Here is a 17,459-nt window from a genome sequence, read left to right as displayed (position 1 = left end):
CCGCTTATCCTGTCCATCAGCTCATTCATATGTAAAGAGAACAGGAGCGGTCTTATCACACTTCCCTTGAGCACGCGTCACGACACCCTTGTTTCTGATGAACATTCGTCATCCAAGACAACGTACGAGGTAGCATTACTTAAGAAATCTTAGAACCATTCTCACATCTGGGAAATTATTCTCGGATCTTCGTTGACAGTATGCAGTATGGCACTGTGTCAAAAGTTTTCCGGAAGTCTCGGAATATGCACTCCACCTGTTGGGTTTCATCCACGGTTTGCAGGGTATCGTGCGAGAGACAGGCAAGTTGAGTTTCGCACGAGCGATGATGTCTAAATTCGATTTGATTTGTGGACAGAAGTTTTTCTCTCTGAAGAAAATTTACTGTATACGAACTCAGAATATGCTTTTGGTTACAACTCCTCGTCGTACACAGTATGACACAAGTCTTTGCCACCCTACACCACACGAAAAGCCAATGTAGTCCGGCACGTGTGATTATTTTGACTGAATGACTGGCCTTCGCGGTCTCTAAACACGTATACCCGGCCAAGTAAGCTGGCACGGCCTTACGTCTCGACAACAGGCCGGCTGGGCGAGATTAACTCTGCTCCGTGGTAAGAAAGTCCGACGGAGACCAAGTTTATTCAATGATCGAATCGATGCTCAGGGTCTGTACTTCAATACCTACTGCCGTTTATGTTTTATTATCTTCGTTTTTAGTTTCTTTACCTTATATCTGTCCTCGATCCGCGAAAAACATCTACAATACACTGCTGACGTTGCTCCTGGCGAAACTTAATTTTCAGCAGAACCTATACTTAGGTAAACTATTTTATAGTACATGATTTAATTCAAGTGACATCATCCGAAGCAAATCCCTGAAATATGCACAGTCCGAAGACATTCATCTAATTACTTTTAGCGTTTATTCCCTTTCTTAACTACGAAATTTCGATGCGCTCTGCGCAGTCTGGCATGTCCAATACGTAGCGTGTACTCACCCAGATGTTTGTAATGTTTGTTGTGCGCCTGCAGCAGGATTTTTATTCTGTCAAGAGGGGCAACGGCGGTCTTGGAGCACATACCAGCCACTCCTGCAAATAAAAACACTACGGTAAAACATATAATACAAATTAAACTTGCAGCTTCTGAATAACGTTGAACATCAGCTTTCAGACCACATGAAAGTCAGAAAAAGGGAATGGTAACTTTAGATACTACACAGTATTAATGTCTTACAAAGAAGTAGTGAAAATATCAACAATAATAGAAAAAGTAGTAGTTTTTGGAAACAACCGGTACTAAGGGGCAATCTCAAAGTTTCCGTTCGGAGGCCGTACAGTCCAGAAAGGGTATGCCAATCAGGCAAAATCGTCGCGAGCAGTGAGGCAATCATCTCACCGACACACCAGCTTGAAGATACCCGTTTGGTAAAACACTGTGTCCTGCGACGTGAAGAACTTCTTAACTGCCTGCTGCACATCCTCGTCCGTCAAGAATCGCCCACTCTTCAAGGCCTTTTTTAAGGTGCCGGAGGCAGACGATCGCGTGGGGAGAGATCAGAACTACAGGGTAGATGCGTTACGGCACTTGCGATATGGGGGCGGGCGTTATTATGAAGCAGCAGCATCTCTTGGCGCACAATTCCCAACGGTGGTTTTCGATAGACGTACTGCCTTAAACACTTTCTTCCTTCTCCGATGGATGTCTACCGTCGTTTGCCCTTGCCTAAAGGTCGACGCTTCTACAAGGTGAACAGTAATAAAACCGAGAAACTATAGGACGGATTCGTGACCTTTTCTCCTCCATTTGCACTTACGAATCCGCCCTTGCTGTTTGTCAGTTTTATTAATGTTCACCCTGTATACCCACATCGAGTTGCCCTACATTTCATCCGTATCGATTAATTGATGACAGTATAGTAGGAAATAATCTTACAACGTTTACGTGTTAAGAAGTAATGCCGAAGTGATTGAATATGTATTTTCTAGATGTGACATCTCATCAAATATTCGTACACTTTCTTAAAGATGCCTTGCTTCTATGCTTTCTGCATACGTAATAAGGTGTTTTTCTGCCAGTATGCACAAGATATTACCGGCTCGACAAGTGAACATACAAACATAACGACCAATATTTGACATCACATATCTGTACCTGTTTCGTCTCAACGAAGCGACTGAGCTAAAGGCTTAGACAGGTAACTGATACAAATCAAACCAACTATATAAAAATAACAGCTAACATTGCTGTTGACAGAAGACAAAAAACATGACAGTTGCATCCGATACATGGGCAACTTTTCAAAATGGAAGTCAAACAACAAAATAGAATAAAATAATACAAAGTTAAACAGTTTACCAAAGAATATGTATATAAGGTATGATGGATGCATAGTGCGAACAAGAAACACGATGTTCAGAAACTGTAACTAAAACGAAGAAACTATGGACACAATGGCGTGAAAAACGAGTCTTTAATAATAAAGGAAAGTAAATTTCATAGGCATTTGAGGTGGATGTACAAGTTTCTCGAGAAAGTTATAAACGAAAGACTGATACAAGTAGAAACGATGGACTTGTATCTATGAGAACACACATTATCCTAGTACTTATAGACGGCCGCTGTGGCCGAACGGTTCTGCGCGCTTCAGTCCGGGACCGCGCTGCTGCTACGATCGCAGGTTCGAATCCTGCCTCGGGCATGGATGTGTGTGATGTCCTTACGTTGGTTAGGTTTGAGTAGTTCTAAGTCTAGGGGACTGATGACCTCAGATGTTAAGTCCCATAGTGCTTAGAGCCATTTGAACTAGTACTTATTCTACACTGAAAAATCGTTAGACATATGACGTTCTTATGACACATTTCCTTCGTTTGGAAACACACACTGCCGAACCCCCGACCAGGTGAAATTCCGAAGAGATTCAGAAACATCGAGTCCAGCATTGCTAACTGGAACGCTGCAGTTTACAGCTTACACGTTTTGTCTCCATTATGCCTTTGAAGGCTATTCAAGAATGTACAACGTGAGGTCGGTAAGTTCTACACGTTGATCAGAAAACGCGTACCTGGCTGTTTCGACGCTTCAGTTCACTGCCAGAGTGACATATAGGCGGTTCACTCTCTGCGGAATAAACACCCAGTTTTATCAAAATAATTGCCGCCGTTAAAAACATGCCTTCGGGTGTTCTGCCCAGTTCTTGTTTCTATTTATCCGCAACATTTCGACAGCCGACCCATCGGTTTTCTTCAGGGGTTGCGAGTTTTACTGATGTGTACTCGCTGCCTGGACCAAACTGCAAACTGCATTATTGTTGGTCCCACGCCACTATTTATTCCCGACTTTCACCACACCCTTTGATGACGTTTTGTTTTTCAGATCTCGTGCCGATATTTCCGTGATTCGTGAAACGCGTATTCTTTCAGCGTTTTCCAGCTGTTGGGGCTATGATGGCCGATGAAATTTTAAGAAGTTGAGTGCCAGGCTCCAAGCAGGATTTAAAACGAAACCTCCGTCCCTGTTTATTAGGTTTTCTGTCATCCTTATTTCAATAAGCTCCTTAGTTATGCTGTCTCAGAATCTGGCGTTTGCACCATGATACTGGTCTCCTCGAATTTCATTTAATTATATTATATTCGACGCACTGCTCGGCGGCAGGTGATTTGCTTGCGCGTTTTAGTCGGGTGCGTAGCTGATGTTCCTTGTATCTTTCCTAGACTGTTCTGATGGCCTGCCTCCTGTAAGACAAGTCACATTCTCATGGAATGCGAAGAACACCCGACTTTCGGAGACCTACATCGTCTTTAATACTGCAAAGGATACTTCTCGTACTAGTTGAAGGGAGCGAAATACACTGAATGCCATGTTTACGTAGGAGTCTATCTATCTTTCCAGATAACAGGCCAGCATAAGGTCTCAATCTCGACCTCTTTCTTATGCCTTATTGATTTTGACTGCCGTTCAGTTTGAAGCTCTGAGTATCCAATCCCCTTGTAACATTATTCTTACATGCTTTAATTCTTCGCTGAGGATATCTTTGTCTGAAAAGTTTTAGAGCTCTGTGGACCACAGTCTCCTGCACCGATTTTCTTTATGACAGATGGTGATGGCATGAGGTGTGGAAATAGGAGCATGAAGTTTTCTGTCTGCATTTTTATCCGGGATCCGTCCGTTCTTCTCTCAACCCGGCGAGAATGTGATGCAAAAAGGGTATATCAAGAATGTCGAGGGTCATATTGACCCCGTTTCTCATTTATATTTTTTAAGTGTTTATTGGCACTTTTCAGCAATCGATGGGAGTTAAATTTGTGAATTATTTATTAATTAAAGGATTTTCATAAAAATAAACGTCATTAAGCGTACGAATGCTTTATTACTTAATTTTTACATAAAGTCTACAAAACAATCATTTTAACAGCTCTTAACGTTACATTTCTTTTTAAATCTACAAAACCATACATTCACATCAGTAATTTGGATTTTTTGCTAATTATTTACGAGATAAATTTTCTTCGAACACAAAATAAGCAATAAACTTTTGACATGAGCTGTTAATCATCTCTTGCCATAGCACATTGTTGGCAGAATCGAACAATGTGTTCTTGACAAGCGTACACAAACCTAAGTGTCTTACGATGTCTAGCATGGGGACACACTTGACGTCGTTTCCGTACAGAGGCAGTCGATTCTTGTGAAGATTCCCCATTAAATTCTCTGATTCTCTTACGCAGAGTGCTTCGCAGTTGAGGTATTTCTTATCTGGCACTCAAATGTTTACTGACGAGCATACAGCCTAGAGCTTTTATGAAATTACGACGCTTTTGGTTTTTATTGTTATTTGATCGCTGAACAATAGCAGCATTTATACTGGCCATGTTCATTGTTGCGTAGAAGACAGTCTGAGGCCATTTTTTTGAGTTACGGATTACATTATAAGTTGCTGACAGGTTAACTGCAGAGCTTCAGAGGCCCTTGTGAGCACCAGGAATCGAAATCTGCTATAAATAGTGGCGTGAGACCAACAATAGTTCAGTGTCTGGTTGGAGACGAGGCAGCGAGTACACGCAACAGCCAAAGTCGTAGTACGTGAAGAGGTCGGCTGTGTCGGTCGTCGAAATATTGTTCATAAAATGAAAATAACAGCAACTCGGCTTAACACTCGGAAGCTCACTGTTAATCAATCGCACCGAGGAAACCTGAGAGATCACAACTGCCGCCTTTAATTTTCAAGGAAACTGGAAACAGTGATACCATTGAAGTGCAGCCTGTCATCTATCTGAAGCTTTATCTGCCAAAACTGAATACGAAGTGATGGTGTTATGGTAAACCAACTACTGCGACGAATTTACTTCCCTTATATTCTCCGTTCATATAACATTAGTTATCGTTATCTTTGTTTCATTTTCACAAAATTCAAGCAGTGGAAGCAGGACATTAGTAAAGTTGTGTTCACCTATGCAGACGCCAGACTGAGTGGGGATACTAACACTCATAAATTTTTCCCATACTCTACCTTTTTAGGGTTCCGTACCTCAATCTGCAAAAACGGAACCCTTAGAGGATCGCTTTGTTGTTGGTCCGTCTGTCCGTCCGTCCGTCCGACTGTTAAAGAACCCTTTTTTCTCAGGTACACGGAGACGTATAACGTTCAAATTTATGTAAAATATGAAGAAGGTCCATAGTCCCTTGGAGGTGTAAAAATTTTAGGTTTCTAAGTCACTTCAGTGAAAAGATATGAGCATTTATGTCACATACTTTGATATTCGAGAAGTCGCCCATGTACGAGTACAAGTTGCTTTCCTTTGCACTAGAATCATGGAATTACGCGAGAAGCAAGGTTTCACAATACAAATAACGTAACAAATGCGAAAATAATTAATGTATAATTGTATCACACGATAAAAAATTTTTTCTCGTTTTTATCTGGACGTTAGTCGGTCCGCCTTTTAAGACCCTTTTTCTTCGGAACAGTTTGTCGTATTAAGTTCAATTTTATGTCACATTCAAAGGCCTATGGTCCCTTGGAGGTGTAAAAAATTTACGCTTCTACATCAATGGAATGAAAATATACGGCCATCTATGCCTCATATTTTGATACTCGAAAACTCACTCATCAAAAGCTATAGGGTACTTCCCCATAACCTGGAGTCACGAAATTCGGCAAGACACAGGATTTCACACTACAAATAAAGTAATAAATCTGAAACTTGTTAAACTGTAATTATATCACAAAAAATATATATTGCCATTTGAGCATACAATGCATTCATCATCCGTCAAAAGTATAATAGACGAACATTACTGCATGCAAACACAAAACATAAATTGTAGACATGTGCTAGTAAGTAAATAAAAAATGTTTTAATAAATCTTCTCTCTCTACATATACAAACTTAAGTCCCCTGCTCGCTTCTTTTTGTATGTCCGGGCTTGTCTGCGGAAATCCTGTACAGATTTTAATACAGTCTTTTACTTCTTGAGACTAATATCTTGCCAGTATCGATAACAAACAAAAATCGTTGACAGCCTCCATTCCAGGATGGATGAACTTTAACTTTGTACGGAACTCTCCGTGCGCGAGTCCTAATTACAATTGGTCAATTTTTTTAAATAGAAAGATAAGCAACCTTTTAAGTATCATGGCTCCCTTTTGAAGAAAAAAAATTATGGACTGTAGTAATACAGTATTAAGATTCACTAAATCCAACACTAACTAACCACTCACCGTGGAAACAGTGAGCTGAATATTTTAAGTGTCTTAATTTAGTATTTCCTAAGGACTTTTCTCAAAACAATTGATGGATTTTAATTTATGACAAGGTAACAGATAAAATGATTTTACCGGTGACAAACCACGTATTTATGTCAGCATTGCCAGAAACTCTGAAGAATTTCCGCTATGTATCTGCACGGGGAATCGCCGCAGCAATTTCATTTCTTAGAAATGGCATTGATGATAAACATTACAGTTGTAAATGCACCACCACCACCACCACCACCACCACCACCACCACCACCACCACCATCATCATCATAAGCAGCGGCAACTGATTGGAAAGAATAATTTTCGATTTCAAGTGAACTTTCGTAAAATGAAGATACGTCTTAACTGTCAAAGCATAGAACAACCTGCTACTGATTCCGATAATGTTCTAAGTAGATCATGCAAGAAAGACTTATATAGGAAACGCAAGATTCTTGGTGCACGTTTAGCTGGACTAATTACTCCGGGGCTGCCTTGATAAGTACGTATCGAGATACATATTTTCCGTGGATTACGACGCACATACACACATCAAAAAAAGTTTTGCATCTCCTCGGTTCCGAGAGTTCCGGAACCTGCACAGACAAGTGGAATAGATATAGATACCAACATAAACACCATTTCCGCCATTTTTATTGCTCATGAAAACCATACATTGCATGTTGTACCACCATACAGCGAGACCTTCAGAGGTGGTGGTCCAGATTGCTGTACACACAAGTACCTCTTAATACCCAGCAGCACGTCCTCTTGTATTGATGCATACCTGTATTCGTCGTGGCATACTACCCACAAGTTCATCAAGGCACTGTTTGTCCGGATTGTCCAACTCCTCAACGGCGATTCGGCGTAGATCCCTCAGAATGGTGTGTGGGTCACGTCTTCCATAAACAGCCCTTTTCAATCTATCACAGACATGTTCAATAGGGTTCATGTCTGGACAAGATGCTGGCTACTCTAGTCGAGCGACGTCGTTATCCTGAAGGAAGTCATTCAGAAGATGTGCACGATGGGGGTGCGAATTGTCGTCCATGAAGACGAATGCCTCGCCAATATGCTGCCGATATGGTTGCACTATCGGCCGGAGGATGGTATTCACGTATCGTACAGCCGTTACGGCGCCTTCCAAGACCACCAACGGCGTACTTCGGCCTCACATAATGCAACCCCAAAACAACAGGGAACCTCCTCCTTGCTGCACTCGCTGGACAGTGTGTCCAAGGTGCTCAGCCTGACCGAGTTGTCTCCAAGCACGTCTCCGACGATTGTCTGGTTGAAGGTATATGCGACACTCATCGGTGAAGAGAACGTGATGCCAATCCTGAGCGGTCCATTCGGCATGTTCTTGGGTCCATGTGTACCGCGCTGCATGGTGTCTTGGTTGCAAAGATGGACCTCACCATGGATGTCGGGAGTGAAGTTGCGCTTCATGCAGCTTATTGCGCACAGTTTGAGTCGTAACACGACGTCCTGTGGCTGCACGAAAACCATTATTCAACATGGTGGCGTTGCTGTCAGTGTTCCTCCGAGCCATAATCCGTAGGTAGCGGTCATCCACTGCAGTAGTAGCCCTTGGGCGGCCTGAGCGAGGCATGTCATAGACAGTTCCTGTCTCTCAGCATCTCCTCCACAACATCGCTTTGGTTCACTGCGAGGCGCCTGGACACTTCCCTTGTTGCGAGCCCTTCCTGGCACAAGGTAACGATGCGGACGCGATCGAACCGCTGTATTGACCGTCTAGGCAGGGTTGAACTACAGCCGTGTACCTCCTTCCTGGAGGAATGACTTGGAACTGATCGGCTGTCGGACCCCTCCGTCTAATAGACGCTGCTCACGCATGATTGTTTACATCTTTGGGCGGATTTAGTGACGTCTCTGAACAGTCAAAGGGACTGTATTTGTCTTACAGTATCCACAGTCAACGTGTATCTTCTGTACTTATGGGAACCGGGGTGACGCAAAACTTTTGTTGATGCGTGTATAATACAAAGCAAGATCGTTCCACTTGGCAAGGAACATCTCTCACAACTGAGAGGGAGCGTTGTGAAAAATACTAACTATTGCAGACAAAGTGATAGAAGACCTCACTGAACTCTCCCGACAATAGCTTTCCGCGGCCCAATGAGAATGAAACTCCCAATTTGCGACGACTGACATTTGACATGCAGTGCCCAAATGCATCATCATGCATAACATTGTTCCACAGCCAGGAATATCGTTCATTTAGCATGATTATTTCTGGTAACACGATTAGTTTAAGTAGATCAGATGCCAATGTGCGACAGAAACAAGAAACATTAAACTTTTAGGTGACTAACAACTCAATAGCTTCTCCTAAACAATGCTGTGCGACTTTGTCTTTTGCTAACACTGAACCAATGGTCAAATGGAATTCCGTCATACGGCCAGAACCGGAGTAATTGACAAAGCAAATGTGTACGAACCTGTGAAGGTAGGAGGGCACCGCAGGTGGATTCCATTCACTATGTGTGGTTAATTAGTTGCTACGCGTAACGCTATAGAACCTAGGGATATTTAGGTATGCAGTAACTGCAAGTTTATCAATACTGCTAAATCAATTCTCACAAACAGCAAGAAGTACACGTTTCAAAAAATACTATTTCGATAGTAACGCCTCGTACCACAACTGTAGTTCCCAATGTTTGTATTTTTTTCTAAAATGTTATTGTATCTAAGTTTGTCAGCTATTCTTAAGATGGTTCTTTGTGAGATTACTAGTATGCTGAATTAAATAAAAAGAACTGCTTGCTACACTAATATTAGATATTTACTGTAATCTTTCACACGACAACACACAAACAAGCAGCAATATGTTAAGACCCTGCTTTGGAAAGAATGATACCTTAGAGTGTTTACGGGGTTTTTATATCGCGACCCTAGGATATTTTACGAACTGCCTAGCGATAAGTTACTGGTATTTCTTCTCCGTTATGCATTTAGTCCATAAATAGGTCATTTAGTTGTAAACTTCCCAGCGGGTGGTGAAAGGCCATGTAAAATGTCAGGGCAGTGCCGGTCAGTCCGTGCAAAACACAAGCATAGGTGCGAATAGTCTTTTGTACTTCTGTGGGTTATGCTACTTTCGTGACCCACACTATACTGAAACAGTCTTATCGACAGAATCATCTACAACACTTGACTCATTAACGACTGAACAACCAGATCTGGGCGTATCGCTATCGTTAGCTCACAGCACACTGCTGTGTTGAATATTTGGAAAAATCTGCCGTATATCGTAATATTTCTTCAAATTTACATTTGCTTCTACTTCTGTCCAGAACATACAAAACTTGATATCAGCTGAAGATATCATGGCTACTGCGCAAGTCACACTTAAATGCCTGGCAGAGGGTTCAGCGAACCACCTTCACACTAATTCTCTATTATTTCACTCTCGAACAGCGCGCACAAAATAGAACACCTACATCTTTCCGTGCGAGCTCGATATTTCCCTTATTTTATTATGATGATAATTTCTCTCTATGAAGGTCGACGTCAATAAAATATTTTCGCATTCGGAGGAGAGAGTTGGTGATTGAAATTTCGTAAGAAGATCCCGTCGCATCACGTTTGTGTTTTAATTATTTCCACCGCAAATCCTGTATCATGTTCGTGACACTCTATCCCCAATTTCTCAGTAAAACTAAAAGTCCTGCCCTTCTTTGAACGTCCTAAACGTCCTCCGCTAATTCTCTCTGGTAAGGAGCCCACACCGCGCAACAGTACTCCGAATGAGGACGGACAAGCGTGGTTCGGCAGTTCTTTAGCAGATTTGTTGCATCTTCTAAGTGTTTTGCCAATAAACTCAATCTTTGGTTCTCCTTCCCCACTACGTGTTCTTTCCAATTTAAGTTGTTCTTAATTGTAATTCCTGGCCATTTAGTTGAATTTACGGCCTTTAGATTTGATTGATTTATCCTGTAACTCACGTTTAACTGATTCCTTTTACCATTCATGTGAATGACCTCACACTTTTCACAATTTAGGGTCAACTGACAATTTTGGCACCATACGGTTATCTTATCTAAATCGTTTTGCAATAGGTTTTTATCTTCTAATGACTTTACTAAATGATATAACGACAGCATCATCTGCTAACAATCTACGACGGCTGCTCAGATTGTCTCCTAAATTGTTTATCAAGATAAGAAACAGCAGAGGCGTATAACTATAATACCACGTAGGGGTACGCCAGAAATGACTTGTGTTTTACTCGATGATTTTCCGTAAATTACTACAAACTGTGACGTCTCTAACAGGATGTCACCAATCCAGTCTCATAACTGAGACGATAACTCATAAGCACGCAATTCGATTACAAGCCGCTTATGAAGTACGGTGTCAGAGGCGTTCTGGAAATCTAGAAATACGGAATTGAAATCCCTTGTCGGTAGCACTCAACACTTCGTGTAAGTAAAGAGCTAGTTCTGTGTCACAAGCGCGATGTTTTCTAAATCCGTATTGATTGTGTGTCAATAGACCGTTCTCTTCGATGAGATTCACAACGTTCGAGCGCAATGTATGTTCCAAAATCCTGCTGTATATCGACGTTAATGATATGGGCCTCCCTAAAATGTAACAGGATCCCTACGCTTTTACATGGGCAGTTATAGGTACATTTTCTTGTAGTTAATTCGAAATGCCCTTCGTTTATTACTAAATGTTGTTGGTCTCACTTTTGGATACCTGCTGAACCCACTATCCCTATAACAGTCTAACATTCCTTTCACTTCCGCGAAAGATGTTTGTTTGTTGTGAACAGAATTTCAATAAATGCTACAATAGTCGAAATAATCGTTTTGTTTACATCGTCAATAAGCAGGTATCCAAAAGTGAGACCAACAACATTAGTAATAAACGAAGGGCATTTCGAATTAATGAGTAGCTTCTGTGTAATTAACAAAACCAAAGCCAGCGTTGTTTATTCAAAGCATTTCGATATCACATTCTATGCATTTCATTTTTAACTTCCGGATGATATTTTTTTGTAACTGCTGATAACCATTGTAATTGTACTTGGCGAATTTTCTGTGTGTAACAATGTATTGAATGTTATCAAAGATACACGAAGAGTGTAAGAGGGGGAGTAAGGGTGGGCAGCACGATGTAAGATTTCGACGAGGACTCTGTGACATAATAAATAGCACACCTGAAACAAAAACAGCCTTTACACGAGTATAGAACCATGCAGTTCACGGCACGTTTTCATTTAAAGAAAAAAAAAAAAAAACATCCAGGAATCAGCATCTGCAGCAAAGCCTCAACAGCATGAAGAGCAATATAAGTTAGCGACGTTAATTATTATTATTCTGAAGATACTGAGTTACACACGCCAAATTACAAGAATTTTATCTACAGCTGCCATTAACGTTACGAAAAGGCAATTAACTTTCCGTTTATTCTCTTTTTGGGACAACATTTCTTTTATTCCAAGCGTTGCAGTTACGTCGCACTTCCACTCTTCAACACCTTTCTTTTTTCCTTCGCTTTCCTCACAACGAGGAATAAGGAGTGAGGGTGGGAAGGGTGGGGGGGGGGGGAGAAACTGGACGGAAGGAAGCAGAATATGTATATTTAAACCTGCAGTGAATAATTCAACAAACTACTTCCTAGCCAACCCATTAGTACTGCAGGCCAAATCGAGCGCTATCTCAGAGGATGTTGAGCTGTCGAAGTGAAAACATGGGCGCTATCAGCTCCCAGTTGGAATGGGGCCGCGATATTTACGTAGAAGCCACAAGAGGCACTTTCACGTCTGGCTTCCCAACTGACTCTTGCGGCATCCTGGTAGCACAAACAATCCACTCCCAGCCTTGTGGCCAGGGAACCACACCCTTATAGTCTTCTATCGCCAATAGCAGCATCCACAAGCTGTCTCGTCACATGATCACCATCATCAGAACACAGCATATTGTTATCAATGGAGAGACGTCTACAGACGTTAAAGTAACCTCTGGCGTGCCACAGGGGAGTGTTATGGGACCATTGCTTTTCACAATATATATAAATGACCTAGTAGATGGTGTCGGAAGTTCCATGCGGCTTTTCGCGGATGATGCTGTAGTATACAGAGAAGTTGCAGCATTAGAAAATTGTAGCGAAATGCAGGAAGATCTGCAGCGGATAGGCACTTGGTGCAGGGAGTGGCAACTGTCCCTTAACATAGACAAATGTAATGTATTGCGAATACATAGAAAGAAGGATCCTTTATTGTATGATTATATGATAGCGGAACAGACAGTGGTAGCAGTTACTTCTGTAAAATATCTGGGAGTATGCGTGCGGAACGATTGGAAGTGGAATGATCATATAAAATTAATTGTTGGTAAGGCGGGTACCAGGTTGAGATTCATTGGGAGAGTGCTTAGAAAATGTAGTCCATCAACAAAGGAGGTGGCTTACAAAACACTCGTTCGACCTATACTTGAGTATTGCTCATCAGTGTGGGATCCGTACTAGGTCGGGTTGACAGAGGAGAAGATCCAAAGAAGAGCGGCGCGTTTCGTCACAGGGTTATTTGGTAACCGTGATAGCGTTACGGAGACGTTTAATAAACTCAAGTGGCAGACTCTGCAAGAGAGGCGCTCTGCATCGCGGTGTAGATTGCTCGCCAGGTTTCGAGAGGGTGCGTTTCTGGATGAGGTATCGAATATATTGCTTCCCCCTACTTATACCTCCCGAGGAGATCACGAATGTAAAATTAGAGAGATTAGAACGCGCACGGAGGCTTTCAGACAGTCGTTCTTCCCGCGAACCATACGCGACTGGAACAGGAAAGGGAGGTAATGACAGTGGCACGTAAAGTGCCCTCGGCCACACACCGTTGGGTGGCTTGCGGAGTATAAATGTAGATGTAGATGTAGATCACCAACCATTTGACATCTACTTCCGGATAATTTCTCGTCTCGACGTTTCTACGCATTAGGGACACTGATTAAACGTATGTAGGTTGCTCCCGCTTGTTTTATAATGCCATCCACCAGCCTCCCACTAGGTCGTCGTTTTAAGTTTTTAAATCCGATAAATAATTTACTTGGCCCATCTACCATCCATTCGCTTAGCTTCATGTCCCATCCACTTAATTTCATTTTAATTACAGTTACAGATCTCCATGCTAATCTATCCTGTGCAAACCTCTTCGTCTTTGCGTACCTACCGCGTCCTATATGCATTTGAACCTATATTCAAGCCTTATTCTCCCTCTGCAATTTTTACCCACCCCCCCCCCCCCTCACTTCCATGCAATATCAAATTAACAATTACTTGACGCCTCAGAATGTGTCCTATCAACCGATGCCTTCTTTTAGACACTTTATCCCATTAATTTTTCTTTTCTCTCGAATTCGATTCAGTATCTCCTCGTAAGTTACACCTATTTACCCGTCTAATCTCCAGCATTCCTCTAGAGCACTGCAGTTCAAAAGCTTCTTTTCTCTTCTTGTCTGAACTTCTTATTGTCCATGTTTCACTTCCATAGAAGACTGTATTCCAGACAAATACCTTCAGGAAAGACTTCCTAACGCTTAAATTTATATCAAAAGTTAACAAATCCCTCTTTTTCAGAATTTAGCAGCCTCCATTTTATATCCTCTTTGCTTTGTCCATCGTCAGCTATTTCACTACCCATGTAGCAAAACTCTCCTAATACTTTTAATATCTCATTTTATTTGAAACTCACTTGCAGGCACTTCAGTATTGTATTTATCCATCGACACTTGGAGATTTGTACACGGTGACTGCCCAGGGCATACACACATCAAGAGCCACTCCGCCAGCCGGTTCATTACAAGAAATTGTTTCCCAGGAACAAACACCCTTAGGCAGCGATGATAACATCCAGATTGCCCTCACAGATCGCTGTGGGAACACACTCGTAACTGCCAGGCGTTTAAATCTTCATCGACTTCAACCTAGCGTTTGACCGTGCCAATCATGCATTCCTCAACGCAGTGATGGACTGGATCACGCAGGTCATTATGTGGCTCCTTCAAGAGGCAACGTCCAGGCTTCTCAACAATGGCAGACTGACAGAACCTACGCGGATCGAACGCTCAGTAGGGCAGGGCTGCCCACCGTCGACCGTGTTTATGCCATTGCGATGGAACCACTCATGTGCGGGTTACGGCGACGCTTGACGGGTATTCCACTCCGGGACCCCGTGTTCCACTGCCGAGCCGACGCGGAAGACTTGGACCTCATCGTACTTCAGCGGCCGACCTACTAGCTACGATGCAGTGGATTACCCGTTGCAGTGCAGGGGCAGGGAGCGCTATGAACGTCGCAAAATCATGCGCTATGAAACGGTGGACACCCTTCGCTGTCTCGGATTGGTGTATATGCGAGTCATTCGCCGCACCTCCGCGATCAGTTTTCGGGCGCTGTTGCAACGCATTCAGGCAAACGTACAGAATCACCACTGTGCCCGCTGAATATATGCCAGAGAGTCACCTTCGTCAGTACCTATCTGGCAGCCCAGATACCGCAAATCGCGCAGATTATGCCCATCAGTGCGATAACGGCGGCCAGACTCTAGGTGGCTTTCAGGTTTTTATATGTTCCGGACACGCCTTGAAAATCCGGTATGGTTTCCTCACCTTACCGAAGCGGGATGGTGGCCTCGATCTGGTTAACGTGAGAGCTAGGACCACAGCAATTTACACCGACATTATGCTCCAGTTATGGAAAAGCTAAAATAATAGACCTAGTTTCACTAGAATATTGACCACCGGTTTCGCACCCGTATCGAGACGCCTGCCAACGTCTTTGGCACATATCCCACCTCCGATATCACACATCAGTTGGTTCTTTTTGGAATACAGCTACATATGCTCCGAGCTCCTCAGGTCCAGGAAGATGACCACCCACGACATCTACCGCCTTCTCCGACCACGCCCACCCCGAAACCCCGTCGAAGCACGTCACCCCCAGTTGTTAAGTCCCATAGTGCTTAGAGCCAATTGAACCAATTCGCTGGTTAGTTCGCGAAAGTGGCCCGATAGTGTCGATGTCGGCGCAGAGAGTGGTGTTGTGCTTGGAGACATGTCCAGAAGTCTGCCAGTTCGACGATGTCGTCCCATAAGAGATAGTTGATATCCATGCCGCTGATTCGGATGAGCCGGCCGCGGTGGTCTCGCTGTTCTAGGCGCGCAGTCCGGAACCGCGCGACTGCTACGGTCGCAGATTCGAATCCTGCCTCGGGCATGCATACGTGTGATGTCCTTAGGTTAGTTACGTTTAAGTAGTTCTAAGTTCTAGCGGACTGATGACCACAGCTGTTAAGTCCCATAGTGCTCAGAGCCATTTGAACCATTTGATTCGGATGATGGCGTGCCACTTAGATGACGGAAAGTAGGTCGTGTAAGGGTATGTCAGCATGGAGGGAGAGACGTGATGTTGGGCTACTCTGTGGTCGAAAGCCACGATCTTCTGTACAAAGATCCAGACAGCTGTTGCTGTGCCACACTCAAAACGGAGTAAATATGTATCTTCGACATTGCACTTGAGCACAGGGGTGAGTCCACCAGCTCGACGCAGTGCAGTTTCTGTCTTGTAGTATATCTGCTGTTGACGAGAAGGTACCACGTCGCGGTAGTGTCAGTGATGCGGTGTGGTGTGGTTGATGGATCGTTATCCAAACTGTAGGCAACTTATACGTCAAATTTATGTAGGTGCCCTTCGATTTTATCAGAAGTTGCGCCACGATACATTTTGACAAAATTACACTTCTTACTTGGTTTAAGTTCATGCTGATTGCGCTTTAATTTACTGTATATGCGTGTAACCATAGAATTGTCGTATCCCTTTTTTCCACAGTCTGCTCCAGTATCTCGAGCTCCTTATCTAACTCGTCCTGTGCCAAAGACAGTCGTATCATTCTAAACAACTTAGAGTGAAAATAGGCCTCCTTATACCACTTAGGATGGTACGATTTTGCATGGATTACAGTTCCGTGAATATCGGTTTTCTGAAGATGCTGAACTTGTCTCCCATTCGCTTTTGAAATGGTTATGTCAAGATAAGTGATGATATCATCGTTCTGTTTCTAAATTAAACTGTCTTTTAGAGTGCACGGTACACATTTTCGTAGCCACCTGCTTCATGTCTTCCCCATTCCCATGAAATAAAATTATGGCGTCATTGGCATACCTCTTATAGCACTATACTACTTTACTACACTCCTGGAAATGGAAAAAAGAACACATTGACACCGGTGTGTCAGACCCACCATACTTGCTCCGGACACTGCGAGAGGGCTGTACAAGCAATGATCACACGCACGGCACAGCGGACACACCAGGAACCGCGGTGTTGGCCGTCGAATGGCGCCAGCTGCGCAGCATTTGTGCACCGCCGCCGTCAGTGTCAGCCAGTTTGCCGTGGCATACGGAGCTCCATCGCAGTCTTTAACACTGGTAGCATGCCGCGACAGCGTGGACGTGAACCGTATGTGCAGTTGACGGACTTTGAGCGAGGGCGTATAGTGGGCATGCGGGAGGCCGGGTGGACGTACCGCCGAATTGCTCAACACGTGGGGCGTGTGGTCTCCACAGTACATCGATGTTGTCGCCAGTGGTCGGCGGAAGGTGCACGTGCCCGTCGACCTGGGACCGGACCGCAGCGACGCACGGATGCACGCCAAGACCGTAGGATCCTACGCAGTGCCGTAGGGGAC

At 43.4% G+C, this 17,459-nt stretch overlaps 1 protein-coding gene across 2 annotated transcripts in view; it reads right to left on the bottom strand.

Moving 5' to 3' along the window:
- The window catches only part of LOC124775824 (graves disease carrier protein-like), a 186,694-nt gene that overhangs the window by 130,258 nt on the left and 38,977 nt on the right, over nt 1–17,459 (bottom strand). For both annotated transcript variants that reach the window (XM_047250658.1, XM_047250657.1), the window contains exon 2: nt 1,005–1,097. In XM_047250658.1, the coding sequence (XP_047106614.1) occupies nt 1,005–1,097 (93 nt within the window). The remainder of the gene's footprint in view (nt 1–1,004; nt 1,098–17,459) is intronic.

The sequence above is a fragment of the Schistocerca piceifrons genome, chromosome 2 (assembly GCF_021461385.2).
Source record: "Schistocerca piceifrons isolate TAMUIC-IGC-003096 chromosome 2, iqSchPice1.1, whole genome shotgun sequence".
Lineage (NCBI taxonomy): Eukaryota > Metazoa > Arthropoda > Insecta > Orthoptera > Acrididae > Schistocerca > Schistocerca piceifrons.
This window is presented reverse-complemented; position numbering and strand designations above follow the sequence as displayed.